The 14,976-nt window shown below is 45.3% G+C and overlaps 1 protein-coding gene and 1 long non-coding RNA gene across 2 annotated transcripts in view; one reads left to right on the forward strand and one right to left on the reverse strand.

Moving 5' to 3' along the window:
- Positions 1–1,543, reverse strand: part of LOC110220926 (uncharacterized) — a 75,028-nt gene extending 73,485 nt beyond the window's left edge. The window contains exon 1 of the long non-coding RNA XR_013486845.1: positions 141–1,543. This is a non-coding gene — a long non-coding RNA (uncharacterized LOC110220926). The remainder of the gene's footprint in view (positions 1–140) is intronic.
- Positions 1,544–1,592: 49 nt separating this feature from the next.
- Positions 1,593–6,443, forward strand: RFX5 (regulatory factor X5). The gene is given in 11 exon segments (XM_078154866.1): positions 1,593–1,611; positions 2,234–2,419; positions 2,666–2,699; positions 3,136–3,218; positions 3,576–3,698; positions 3,974–4,093; positions 4,218–4,299; positions 4,602–4,803; positions 4,967–5,058; positions 5,248–5,343; positions 5,346–6,443. Coding segments are annotated over 10 exon segments (1,818 nt in total). The 5' UTR covers positions 1,593–1,611; positions 2,234–2,306; the 3' UTR covers positions 6,219–6,443.
- The last annotated feature ends 8,533 nt before the right edge of the window (positions 6,444–14,976 follow it).

Genomic DNA, 14,976 nt, shown 5'->3' on the forward strand with positions numbered 1-14,976 from the left:
GGATTTTATGTTTCACCCAGCAGGTGGTAGGCAGCCACTGTAATTTGTGTTGGGGGTGGTACATAAGACCTGCACTTCAGGAAGGTCAATTTGGCAGCTCAGTGAAGAAATGGATTGGAGTGATCGGCAAGGAGACCTACCAGCAGACTACTGCAACAGTCCAGGTGTGAGGAGATGGGAGCCTGTAGGTACCAGTGTGGTGGCAGAAGATGTTAACATCGGCAGGCCTCGGCATGGGTTGGATATGGGAGTCCAGAATGATGGTCTGGGTGACTGGGGGAATGGTGATACCTTCCAAAGTAATAGGGAAGGTAGGAAGAGAAGGGAGTTCCTGGGTTTCACCAGACTTCCAAAAGGGTCCACGAACTCCCAAAAAGGGCTCAGATACCCTGCTTACACCAAAAGAGCGATTGACAAGAACTATGGTCATTTGAAGTTTCAAAAGAAGTGGAGGGGACTGGGTTACACTGCCTTCAGCGTCATAAGGTGACAAAATAGAATGATCAGGCAGGTCTGCAGATTTTCTCTCTGCATACATCTGTACACACACACACACACTTGTAACCGAACACGTCAGAGATGTTTAGAGTTGGAAGGACCCTCGAGAGATGACCTCATCCAGGGTTCCTCCACTATCATCCCTGTTTCTCCCAGAAGCAGCAACTTCTCTCTCCGGGGACACCTCCCCCCCCAAGTCTACCTGCGGCCCCGTCACCACCTGGGGGAGTCCAAAGGCCAAACTGATGATTGGCTGCACTCCGCCCGGGAGGGGTGACCAGTGGTCAGGTGACTCGGATTTAAATGAAACCTCGGACACGCCGGGTGAGGAAGAGCAAGTCCCCCCCTCCTCTGGCTCGGGGGGATACGACACAATTTAAAGCTGGGTTTCTGCCCCCAGATAGCCTTCCACGCGGTGGGATGTGGAGCACGCAGAAAAGGGAAGCCCACCCGAGCGCCGGGCCGGCCAGCTGCTTGCCTAAGGGACCCCCTCGACAGGAACCGCGTTTGCGCGCAGGGGGATGGGGGGGCCCACCACGGCTGGGCGGGGGAGGGTAACGTCGGTGCCGGCCTACACCCGGGGACGCCCGGCCAACTCCCCCCCCCCCCGCCCCGCAGGCCATGGCGCAGTAGCTCCCCGTCCGTGCCCGCTCGTCCCGCTTCAGTGACAAAGGGGAAAGCACAAAGAATCCAGAGGCCCGGCTTTCCGGCCGCGGCCCCTTTAAGAGCAGAACCTCCCGGAGCTACCCGTCCCAACCGACCCCAACTTAACCGAAACCCAACCCGGACTTCCCCGTTACCGCTCAAATATTGCCAACTTTGGATTTTCCCTCCCCCGCTAACCAATCCGATTGCTGTTACTAGGCAGACTTGAGCTGCTGCCGAAGGGAGTGAGGCGCTCTGTCTCTGGGAGGCGGCATGGACCAATAGCAGACGGGGCCGGCTGGTGTATCCGGGCAGATTGGGGCGGAACCAACCAATCAAAAAAAAAAGGGCCAAGCAACGAGTGGAACCGGGACTGTGAAGCCGACCCAGAGTCGTGGTGGCTCCGAGGTAGTTTCTCTTTCTCTACTCCTTTTTTTCCTCATTGGGAACAAGAGCTGATGCTTCAAGGTGGGGAGGGGACAGTGTTTGACATAGAGCAAGCTAGAGGGAATTTGGGCTGCATTTGCAACTCCTGTTCCACCTCCTCCAGCCACACGCACACCCAGAGTCCCCCGTACTTGGGACATCCCCCCTCCCCGGGCGGGGACCTATATAGCCACGCCCCGTGCCCCTTCCCCATTTTGTGACGAGTAGGTGAGCCGCGGCCCAGGGTTAAAGGTGGGGCACCTGTACCCAGCTAGGCACGGGGTGGGGGGCGTAGTGAGGACGAGCAGTTGTGCCCAGTGACTGATGGATTGGATGGGGTGGGGGTGGGGCGATGAGTCTGGATTTTCCTCTACTCTTCCCCCCTTCCCCACCGTCTGATTTGGGGCAGGGGCGGGGCGGGGTGGGGGAGAGGCCGGGAAGACGCAGAATGGAGGAAATGCTAGTAGGGGAGTAGGGGTGTGGAGGAGGCGCCACTTCTGCATGTTCCCACATTGCCTCTGGGGTTCACCTTGACCCTCAGGTAGCTAATTTTAAAAAGTTTGGAGGACTTTCCACAGTTTAACTGAGCTTAAGGGGAGGCAAGTGGTGCCAGGAGGCCCACTGGGGGTCCGGGTTCATGGGTTCTGTTTCTTTCTCCTTTAAGTGACTTGAGGGGTGCCAAGGGTAGGGAAGACATCCAAGATTTAAATCTGTCTCACTCAAGTTCTAATGCCAGGATGGCAGAAGATGAACCTGATGCCAAGAGCCCAAAGACAGGTGGAGCAGCCCCAGGCAGTGGGGATGCTGGTGAACCTACCACTCTCCTACAGAAGCTCCGAGGGTCTATCTCGTAAGCTGCTACTCTATCTATCCTGCTACACCTTGAGCTCTAGCAGATCCTTATGGGCCTCAGTTTCCTCATCTGTAAAATAAGGGGGTTGGACTAGATGATACAAGCTTCCTGCTTTAAATATCAGTCACCACTATTTGAGTGTTTCCTGTGTGCTAGGTGCTTTCTCTCCCTTTTCCAGCAATTAGACCCCAAAGGCTTAGCTAGAATTCTTCCTGTTGACGGTCAGCTTTCTCTTTCCCACAGCAAGGCGGTACAGAACAAAGTAGAGGGGATCCTGGTGAGTAACACGGGTCAGGGTGTGACAGAAATAATGGGTTCACTGGGGCAGGTAGGTGGGGCAGTGGACAGAGCTCTGGCCTTGGAGTCAGGCGGACCTGAGTTCAAATTCGGCCTCAGACACTTGACACTTACTGACACTGTGGGCAAGTCACTTAACCCCAATTGCCTAGCAAAAAAAAAAATGGGTTCACAAGAGCAAAATGATAGTTTAGTGGAAAGAAACTGGGAGAGGAGGCCAGCAAGGTGGCTTCTAATCAGAGCCATACAGTAGGACAGATACATGACCTTGGACAAGTCACTCAGCATGGTGAGCCTGGGTTCCCTTGCCTGTAAAATGGGGGTCGGGGGGCTGGACTAAAATCAGTGAGTAGGCGTCCCAGGACCCCGCAGGGATCTCACTGCTGCCTCTGCTTACCCTCTTTCCTCCATGCCAGCAAGATGTGCAGAGGTTCTCAGACAACGACAAGCTGTATCTTTACCTTCAGCTCCCCTCGGGCCCCAGTGGTGGAGATAAAAGGTAAGCTTAGTACCTGCAGATGGGGTTTTGGGGAAGAGTGGGAAGGGATAAAGAAGCAGCTTGGCAGAGGGAACAGGACAGCCTGGGTTCGTAACCTGTCTTTGGCACAGACTTTGTCACAGACCAGGTACCTGAATCAATGTGAACAATTTTCACAGCAGGAGTCCCCCATTATCAATGAAATAATGATCTGGATTAGAGAAGGGAGAGCTGGGAATTTCTACTTTTCTGGTGTCCTGAGCTCAGATCACCTGTATGTGTGCAAGGGTGTATTATATTCAGGGTAGACTGGGTGCTGTGGTGGGGAATGGAAACGTTCCTTCTGGGGCCTCAATGATCTCCTCCTCTTATCCTCAGCAACCTGGAGCCAAGTGCACTCAGTCATGATGAGTATATGTATGCCTACAGATGGATTCGAAACCACCTAGAAGAGCACACAGCCACCTGTTTGCCCAAGCAGGATGTTTATGATGCTTATAGGTGTGTGAGGGGGAAGGGACACAGGGCAGTGCAGAGACTACACACTCAGGGTTATACTTTTGTATACCCAGATCCCCTCGGGACTTTTATTCATCCCTAGATGTTTCCTTCACCTCATTGTCATCTTCAGATCTCCTACCCACCCCCTTCCCCCAACACACACACACACACACACACACACACACACACACACACACAATCTCTTCTAAATCCTTTCTATTTACTGGTTTTCCTTCTTTGGGCACCTGGCCATCCTTGATCCTACCTTACCCCAGGAGGTACTGTGAGAGCTTAGCCTGCTGCCGCCCGCTCAGCACTGCCAACTTTGGCAAAATCATCCGGGAAATCTTCCCTGACATCAAGGCCCGGAGGCTGGGAGGCCGGGGCCAATCCAAGTATCCTTGGATAAAAATGTGGGGAAGTGAATGAAAATGAGAACATTTGGGGGGACAGGGAATATAGTATTCTGTAAGGTATTGGGATATCCCTTTTGGGGGCTTCTCCTTAACTTAATACCAGATATTGCTACAGTGGTATCCGAAGAAAGACCCTGGTATCTATGCCACCCTTGCCTGGACTTGACCTCAAGGGGTCAGAGAGTGTGAGTAACGACAAATACCATTCTGAGACCTCCCCCTGCCATCCCTGGGTGAGAATCTCTACGGTTCACTGGGCACTCTTTGAAGCCTGTCTCGGTTTGGGTGGCCTGTCCTGGATGCTTCATAACTAACTATCCTATGGCTAGGCTGGGGCCACAGAGCACCTGGGATTCTGTTGAAGGATAAATTCAGACCACCCTCCCCATTCTAATGTTAGCCTTAGCAAAAGCCACAAGGGTTTGAATCCCTGGGGAGGGGAATCCTTGAGTACATAGCTAGGTGTGTTGTCATCTGCCACCTGTAGCCAGAGTTGGGCCCAGAGGTGGGTCCAGGTCCTCGGGATGAACTAGTGGAAGCGGCCTGTGCCCTGACCTGTGACTGGGCAGAGCGTATATTAAAACGCTCCTTCAGCTCCATCGTCGAAGTGGCCCGATTCCTGCTGCAGCAACATCTCATCTCTGCTCGATCTGCTCATGCACATCTGCTCATGGCCATGGTGCTTGCTGGTAGGTTGACTCTACTTCCCATTATCTGAGAGTCCTAGCCCACACGCTGGAGTAGAGCCACCCCAGACTTCACCATCATTTCCATACTTCTATCATAACCTATCCCCACTTCATTTCTGGTTTTTCTGCACACCCCATGCTGGAAAATCCTGTGCCTTTTCAGATGAACCTGAACGACTCCCACGGGATCCCTCATCTGCTACCAAGAATGGTCTGGAGAACCCAGAAGGAAGAGCCTCCAAAGGTCAGCCCCAGGTGAGGAGGCTGAATAACTCCTAACTTTTAGGCCCTAGAATGCGGGGGGTGGGGTGGGGGTAGGCAGAATGGGGCAGGAGGTTATAATACTTCTAGCTGTTGACCTATGCCTTAGTCACCTCCATACCTGTTTCTCCTATCAGTCTTCCCCCATCCCTATATTTTGCTCCTTCACTCTTTTCTTTTCAGCCCCCCAAGGAACTGGAGCCCCGAACTGGGTCTGCTCTCCCAGTTCGAGGGGAGCGAAAGAAAACTGCAGAAACCTCAGCCCCGGCAGCCAGCAGCCCCCCCAAGTGAATGCTCTGGTTGCCCGACTGCCTGTGCTCCTCCCCCGGGTACCCCACCCACAACTTGCTCAGCCTGTCCGAGTCTCCCCACCAGTCCTGGCCCCCAAACTTCCCTCAGGTACCCTAAAAGTCACTACACTGCCTTTGCCCAGTGGGGCTGCGGTATCCCGGGGAACTCTGCCCATCATCAACATGATCTTGCCCACTGTATCTGCTGTGCCTGTACCTGGGAGAGCTCCACCAGAAGGTCCTACCCAGTCTCAGGGCCTTGAGAAAAACAGGGAGATAGGCCCAGGGGTGGACTTGGGACCACAGGGCAAGGGAGTGAAGAGGACAGCTGAAGTGCCTATGAGTGACACCAGAGGACAAGAGCTAGAAGCCAAAGTATTAAGCCAGGATACAGAAGAAATAGGGATCGATGCCAAGCGTAAAAGAGGACGTCCTCGAAAGAAATCAAACAGTGAGGGGGAAAGGAGCTCCTCTCCTGAGAAGCCACTGCCTGCTACAGACTCTGCCCATTCCCCCAGGGTACCACAGGAGTCTCGGGGCTTTGGAGGGGAGCGTGACCTGGCTAAAGGGTCAGTGGGAAAGGTGGAGGAGAAAAAAGTGCCTTCTCTTGGCCAGGAAGATGGCACTGATTTCAAGGGAGGAAGGGGACCTAGTGCCCAACATGCCAAAGAAATAGGGGACAAAAGTCTTGTCGCTCCTAAAGTGAGTGTCATTAAGGGCAACAAAAGCTGGGAGGGAGCCCCACAGTCCATGAGAAAAGAGGTAGCCGAACCTGCAGGGCAAGGTAATAAAGACCCAAAAGGGAGTGTGTCCCAAGGCTCCCTGTTCTTTGGACATAAAGATCCCAAAGCAACACCCCCTTAATAGGTACATGGGGAGAAATCTGAATGTCCCCACATGCACCTAATCTGTCCATCTAAGAAGGATCCCTTCTCTCTGATCCTGCTTGTTATTTGGCCATGGGAGACTTGTCCTAGTCCTTCCTCTTCTGGACTTCTGTGTTCCCCAATCTGACCACATCTTGTCCCTCCCTTTGCCTAGTACCCTTGGCTTCAATGCTACCTGCCAATAAACCTGCCATGCCCCCTACTTTGATCTCTGTGCCTTTCTTTCAGGGAGTTGTGAGTACCCGCTATGAGCTGAATGTTTTCTCGGTTTACAGGTTGAATGGTCAAGCCCTAAAAGAACAAAGCAGTTTAAAGCTTAAAAGAACCTCAGAAAGCATATAGCACAGATAAGGAAACAGGCCTATGGGCTTATAAGCATGTTTTGCCCAAGTCTCTTGTTGATGTTCAGTTGTGTCCTATTCTCCATGACCCTTTTTGGGATGTTCTTGGCAACGATACTGGAATGGTTTGCCAGTTCCTTCTCCAGCTCATTTTACAGATGAGGAAACTGAGGCAAACAGAGTAAAGTGAACTGCCTAGGGTCACGCAGCTAGTAAGTGTCTAAAGCCAGGTTCGTACTCATGAAGATGAGTCTTCTTTGCTTCCGAGCCCAATGCTCTCTCTATCCACCTCTTTTCTGGTCACCCTTACTGATCTAGCCCATTCCAGAGGATCAAGATATGTTAATTATTTCTTATGAAAATTTTTTCCTTGAACAAAAGTCAGTCTCTCTATAAAGTATTTCCTACTCAGAAAATCTTTTACTCTTCAATTTCTTTATACTACAAGGAGTTTCAGTGTACTGGAAGCTTCAGTCTGACTTAAGTCTGATAACTCGTATCTTAATAGTAAGCCAACTTCTATATTTCCTCTCTTCAGCACAATTTAAAATTAATCAAACAGCTGATATTCATAATCACTGTATCTTTCCCAGCTCCTTACACCATCCCTCACATTCTTGTCAGAAGGAGAAACTTTAGACTTATACATGCCAATAGAGAGTTCCATGGAGGACACATATTTCACATCCCATATGCAACTGCAATGCCTTCCTACCACTTAGAGTAGGGCAAAGGACTCCCCCCCTTTTTTTTCCTATCAAGAGCCTAGTAAGGAAAGAACAACTTAATTCCTCTGAGGGTTTGAGGGAAAGATTGAGAAAGAAAAATATACATTGTGTACTTGGACTTCTAATCCACTTTTAACATTTAAGAACAAGGATCACAAAACTATTAAGCCGATAAATGATAAATATACCTCAATTCTGTATTACTATCAGTTAAGGAATAGACAAAGAAGAAGGAAGTTGACCAAGGGAAAGTGAGGAGGAAGCAAAACAAATTGTTACAAAGGCAAAGATAATCACAGAAACTTTAACATTCACATACACCTGCCTTTGCAGACACTTCATACTATTCACACTGTGTTCTAAACAACTGGACTACTGGTCCCTGAACTCAACAGACCATCTTAAAATCTCTGTCATCTCCTACACAGAGCCTTATTTAAGAATTTTTACACAAAAGGTAGCAAAAAACCTAGAGGTACCAGAAAAAAGTGTGAAGTGAAGGGTTGGTAAGGCATTCAGCCCTGCAGGCCACCTAGTGGCTTCTTAATTTACTTAATTATAATTTTGAAAATTGTATTGATGTATTTTGCTTTTAGATGACCTACATTTCCCAAATGTAGCCTTCCTACCCTCTGCTCCCAGAGCTATCTTTTATAATAAAAAAGAGGAAAAAAGCAGTTCAACAAAAACAGTCAACATATCAAAAAAACTGACTTTTGCTCTTCTATCTCTGAAAAAAGACAGATGCTTTTCTGCCTATTGGGGGAGGGAGGGTGTCAAGTTTGGTCATGTTTCACAGCATTTAGGGTTTTTTAAAAAATTCTAAACTTAAACACCAAAAAAAAATGCTAATTTTATATATACAGCAGAAGTCATTAAATACATTGTTTTAATGGTTCTGCCTAATTCACTTTGCCTCAGTTCACATGTCTTCCTTTGCTTCTCTATCATAGTAAGTATGCACATTAATATTTTATCACATTCATAACACAGTTTATTTAGCCATTCTCCAATCTATGGGCCTCTATGTTGTTTCTAATTACTTGCTTCTAAAAAAGTGTGCTGCTAAAATATTTTAGTGTATATAAAGCCTTCTTTGTTATCATTAAACTCCTTGAGATACACCTCTAGCAATGGAATGGTTAAGGAATATGGACATTTTTTTAGTCACTGTCTTCACGTAATTCCACATCTCAAGAATGGTTGCACTAATTCACAACTCTACCAACAATGTATTAGCATGCACATCTTTCCACAACCCCTTCAACATGGACTATTCTCGTCTTTTGCCATTTTTGGCAATTTATTAAGTACGAAGTAAAACCCTAAAGTTGTTTTTATTTACATTTCTCTTTATTTTTAGTGATTTGGAACATTAGTCCATATAGTTAATGGTTTGCAGTTCTTCTATTGAAAACTGTCCATATAATTTGGCCATTTGTGAATGAATGAATAAGCATTCATTAAAGTCTTGCCATGTACTGGGCCCTATGCTAAGCAGTTACAAGTACAGAAAGCAAGACATTTCCTGCCTTCAAGGAGCTTACATTCTAATAGGAGAAGACAATACATAAGGAGAAGTGGTGGCTTGGAGGGGGTGTTTTGGGGGAGGCATAAGAATGATAAGTAGATCCACAAACGATTGACTTGCCCTTTCCTGCAGGGCTAATGCAGAAATTTGTTTTGTATGATTATATATATTTGTAACGGGTTTTGTTTTTCTTGTCTTCTCAAGAGCAGTGGAGAGGGAGAGGGGAGTGAGAAAACTTAGAATTGCAAATAAAATTTAATAAATTTTTTAAAAAGTTATCTGCTTCATATATAACCTATATCAAATTACTTACAATTTAAGTAAGGGAGTAAGAGGAGAGAAAAATCTGGAGCTCAAAAAAAATTTAAATGAATGTTTAAATTTGTTTTTACATGTAATTGGAAAAAATAAAATGTCATAAAAAAGTTATGTCCGTTCCAGAAATAGTAGTATTAACTTGATTGCACTTCTTAGAGCTGGAGGCAGAAAGAGAGGAGAGGGGAGGACATACAGCTAGAGCAGCATACTGGGTTTGGGTTGAGATAGATAATGAACTTTCACCAATCAGAAACTAAACTTTAAGGGGAGAGAGTTGCTGGAAAAGCAATAGGAGAAAGATTTGCCCTTTATGGACATCGAGGTATCTGGACCAGTAAAGTAGGGTAAGAGTTTGAATTTGGAGAAGAGAAATTTGGCAAAATTTGGGAGAACCTGAAGAAAATCTAAAAGAGAACCACATACTGGTCCAGAGTTACTTCCTCGTTTTAAGAGAAGCAAGGTCAAAGACAAATAAAAATATAAAACAATTGAGTAGGATTAGGGAGTGGACCTTGAAGATACAGATTCAAGAAGGATAAGGAGGAGATGGATGGCAATAAGAAAAGGTAAGTGCAACAAATAGAGTCGAATAAATCTATAGAGTGGATTGTTGGGTAGGGCAAATTGGCTGCAAAAGGTTTTAATCAGGTTCTTCTGGTAAAGGTATAAACACAAGTTTGTTTGGTTTTTTAAGGCTAAAAATCTCAACCATTATGCAGAACTATCCCTAGGGTATGAGGGAGGGGGACTGTCTATATAAACAGTTTATTAAAATTATATTTATATTAAATTTATTTATAATTTCTATTATATATTTTATAAAAATAATGTCAAAACTTAAGATAATAAGCTTACAACATTCATCTCTTCATAAAAAGTCTTGTAATTTAGAATACTGAACTGCACAGAGCAGAAATGACTATATGACTTTGGGTCACTACTGCAGTCTTTGTGATCTTCTACCCCCACCTCCCCATCCTCTAGGCCCTTTTTGCTACACTACTCATCAGATATCCACAGCTTCATTTTCAGAAAGTGTCTTCAACACCATAAAAGGAACAGCCCACTATCACTCCCCAATAATACTCATTCCAAGAAAAATGGAAAATGTTGCCCTTTTTGTAATAGTGTGTGTTAACAAATAAAACACAAAGGATAAAAACTTTGCCGTAGATTGGAATAAAAAGGCTTCTTATAAAAAAAGGTCCTGCAATGATATCTGTTTTCATAAAATAGCTAATTTTAAAGATAATTTTTGTTGTGTCTCACACTGAAGTTTAAACTATTACTTTTAAATATTACTTATTGTGTTAGTGCAAATAAACCAAAGAATGGAATGTTGATATTGTTTTTATATTTCATAGTGGAATGTTTCTTGAAATCTCAGATAAATATCTTTCTCAAACACTTTGTATTAAATATATATCATACATGCAAATCATAATTTAAGAAAATGAAATCAAATAGAACTTGTTTCATTTGTTAATAGAAATTTTTAACATTTTTGTATTAACAATTGCACTCCACCTTGCCTTTTGCACTATTGTTTATAATAGTTTAAACACACAAAATTAAAATATTACAGTTTATACATTAATTATCCAGCCTCTAACCTAAGATGTGAGAGAAGACCCTTGTTGAGTACTTTAATGGCAACCAATCTGTCTTCTTTAGATGGAATAATTTTTAAATCTAAGTTTATAACATTAAGTTCATAACATTTTTAAACAAATTTGAAATAATAGTAACTTTTTATTGTGTGAATTAAGAATTTAAGCATTGGAGCCAATGCAAGCCATGTTAAAAAGTCTAAGAAGCAAATGTAGAACATCAAAAGCGGCTAACTGCTCAGAACACAGTGTATGCAAATATCAATATTTAAAGATTTAAAAATTAATATTTTAATAAGACCAAAAAGGGCTTTGTACCTTTAAATAACATATTTAAATTGTTTATTTCACCTTTATTTATTTTTAAAAATCTATTTTTGTGTATGTTTCATAAGGCAACATATTAGTACCTTAGAACATGCATTTAATCTATAAACAAAATTTTTTACTGATGGGGTATACTGGAAAATTTAAGGGACTTGCCCACCATCACATAGCTAGCATCAGTTAGGGGCTCACCTACTAAAACAAGCTTCCTTTCCACAGAACCTTACAAGATGCTATAACTTACCTCCCTGCAGATTAAACCCACTACTCCTACCTACCCTCCTCTGTGCTCTCCACTCCCTACTCCATCCCCTGCCATGAAGCAACAGAAAATGAAAAGGTGTTTCCAAATGCAAAGAGTGTGCCTTAAGTAATCTAATCTAATTCACGCAGTAGAGGAGTGAGCTGGAGTCAGGAAGATCTAAGTCCAAAGCTGGCCTCGGATGCTGCTGTGAAATCCTGGGAAAGTAGCTCTTTTCCTACCCACTGATCTGCTAAACTTCATCACAGTCTCCAGGAACTCATCTTCTGCCAGATTGAAGAAAACTCTGAAATACATTCTCAGAGCCTCCTGGCCCTGGGATCCCTCTGGTGGGCTATATATCTGAGAGCTGCCCTCAGCCCCTCATCATTCCCCATCAGACTGCAGGTCTTTATCATGCCTACCTCCCCTATCTCCCCTGACCACCCTAGCCCCCAGCCCTGTACTCTATTAAGCTTCTTTTTTATGTGTGGTCTTCCCCATTAGACTGTGAGCTATTTGAGAGCAGGGACTGCCTCACACCTTCTTTTGTATCCCCAGCAATGATACACAGTGATTATTGTTAAGTTGTTCAGTCTGACTCTATGGCCCCATTTGGGGTATTATTGGCAAAGATACTGGAGTGGTTTGCCATTTCCTCCCGCAGATCATTTTTACAGATGAGGAACGGAGACAAACAGGGTTAAGTGGCACGCCCAGGGTCACACAGGTAGGAAAGGTCTTAAGCTAGATTTGAACTGTGAGGGATGATGTCTCAGAAGTGAAGCCTCCTCAAAGGGTCAATAGTTCTTGTTAATAGTCCTTGCATTGTTTTCAAAACCCTCCCCTGCTCAGACCCTGTTTCTTTTTTTCAAGCAAGCAAAAATAATTGCCCTACCCCCAACCTAAACTGCTTGCTCTTGCAAAACTTCCCACCTTTCCTTGTCTCCAGGCAAGTTTGTGAAACTGTTTTTGTTCTCTGTTGCTGGGTAGATTTCCTTGAATAGATTGTGCCCTCAAGGCTTGCACCAATTGAGCTGAGAGGAAGGGGGTTAGGGAAGGGGAGTTGCATTAGGGGTCTATATAATCTTTCTCTGCTGAGCACACCCTTGTACTCTTCCACCAGAGCCATTTTAGGCAGACCGAAGGTTCCGTTTCTTGAGAAAGCTAATAAAGAAATCTTTCTCTCTGCTACATCCGAGTCTCCAGTATTTATTGGTAAGGGTCTTCACATCCCACACAGAACCAAGGTCTTCCTGATTCCAGGCCCGGGGCTCTGTCCACTATCCTACCTAGCTGCCCCAGGCATATAGGAGGGGATTGATTAATAAAAGTTTATTAACTGAGTTAATCTTTCTCATCCTTAAGTTTCCTCACCAGTAAAATGGAAATAATAAAGACCCACTTCCTAGGGTTGTTATGAGGATTAAATGAGATAACATATATAAAATGCTTTGCAAATTGTAAAATGCTAAGCAAACACTAGTGTTGTAGTTGTGGTTATTATTATTGGTCTCCACTGTATATTTGGTTCCATCCCATGGCACGGGGTGTGAGAAGAAAAGAGGAGTTTGGAGCAGGAGTAAGACACTTGGCTGCCTCATCCTGCTCTTGGGAGATCTTTTCTCCACCATGTTTCAAGACTGTGAGTCACTTCGAAGTCCAATTCCATAGACTCCTGGGATAGAGGGTGGTTCCGTGTCCAAGGCCCACCCAAGACCGCATGGAAAGATCCAGGGACAGCTGTAAAAATCATGATGAGGCAGCAGGCCTATGACTCTATACCCAGCATGTGGGCCTATCCCATAAAGGGACACTGAGGGGGTCTAAGTCCAGCCCAGCCCAAGGATTCCAGGACAGTCAAAGGGTTTCCTATTCCCGGCCCTGTACCTCTACCTTGAGCCCTGGTGGCAGGAGCTGCAGGAGGTGGGGGGAGGGTGAACGAAACTCACTCAGACTAGCCCCAACAAACCATTCTTACTCCCAATAGAGCGGGGAGTTGAGACTTCTGCAAGGCAGCTGAGCTTGTCACACAATCAGCTCCAAATCAGACAATATTCTACCAATAGTCTTGCCACACTTCCTTTGTGCCTCTTTTTCACCACATAATCCAAGACACTGGCTAGCTTTAGGTGTATTCAAACATTCCTATTTCCCATATAAATATGGCAACATCTGCTCGCTTGTTCAGGTTACTCATAATTATTTTGTTTTATTCTTCATATTTCATTTTTATCCTAGTAATTTGTTGTGCCTCTGATGAGTAGAGTCCTCCAAAGTGGATGGAGGGATGAGGCAAAAGTTCCTGGGTAAACTGCTTACTAATCTAAGGGCAGTGCTGTCATTATGCTTAGTGTGAGAAATTGTGCAGTGCCTTGAATAGAATTGATCAATTAATAAATATTTATTAAGCACCTACTATGTGCCAGGCACTGTGTTAAGCACTGGGGATACAAAAAGAGGCAAAAGACAGTCACCGCTCTCAAGGAATTTACAATCTAATGAGAGAGACAACATACAAACAAATACATTCCAAGCAAGCTATGTATAGAATAAGTAGAAAATAATTAACAGAAGGAAGTGCTGGAAGGAAGCAAGGTAGTGCAGTGGACAGAGCACCAGGCCTGGAGTCAGGAATATCTAAGTTCAAATCCATTCCAAGACACTTACTAGCTATGTGACCCTGCAAGTCACTTAACTCTATTTGTCTCAGTTTCTCATCTGTAAAATGGGGACACTGGAGAAGTAAATAATAAACCATTGCACTAGCTTTGCCAAGAAAACCCCACGGACAAGTCCAAAGGCTCACATAGAGCTGGGCATGACTGAACAACTGAACAACAAGGCAATAGAATAAGAGAGTTTGGGGAAGGTTTCCTGTAGAAGACAGATTTTAGTTGAGATTTAAAGGAAGCGGGGGGGGGGGGGGGGGGGGGGGGGGGGGGGGGGGGTCAGAAGTCAGAGCAGAGGAGGGAGAGCAGTCCAGGCACGGAGGACAGTTAGGGAGAATGCTCAGACCCAAGAGATGGAGGGTCTTGTTCGTGGAACAGCCAGGAGGCTAGGTCACTGGACCAAAGGGTACATGTTGGGGAGTAAGGTGTAAGAAGACTGAAAAGATTCAAGGGGGCTAGATCATAAATGGCTTTGAATGCCAAACAGAGCGTTTTGTATTTGTTTCTGGAGGCAATAGGGAGCCCCTGAAGGCTACTGAGTAGGGGTGTGATATGAATGGACCTGCACCTTAGTAAAATCACTTTAGAGGCTGAATGGAAGATGGATTGGAATGGGTGAAAGCCTGAATCAGTCAAAGGGCTGCACTTGAGGGCCACACGTGGCCTTGAGGCCTCAGGTTCCCCACCCCTGACTTGAGCTGTGAGCTTGAGGGACTGGGAGGATGATATATCCTCTACAGTAATAAGGAAGTTGGTGGGGGTAACGTTTAAGGGGAAAAATAATGAATTCTGTTTTAGATATATTTAATTTAAGATGTCTACTGGCCATTCAAGTGTGAAATGTCTAAAAGGCAGCTGCAGATGTGAGACTGGAGGTCAGCAGAGAGATTAGGGCAGGATATGGAGATGGTAACTGAATCCATGAGAGCTGATGAGATCACCAAGTGAAGTAGTATAGAGGGAGAAG

The sequence above is a fragment of the Phascolarctos cinereus genome, unplaced genomic scaffold, assembly GCF_003287225.1.
Source record: "Phascolarctos cinereus isolate Bilbo 61053 unplaced genomic scaffold, phaCin_HiC Scaffold_5;HRSCAF=322, whole genome shotgun sequence".
NCBI classification, from domain to species: Eukaryota; Metazoa; Chordata; class Mammalia; order Diprotodontia; family Phascolarctidae; genus Phascolarctos; species Phascolarctos cinereus.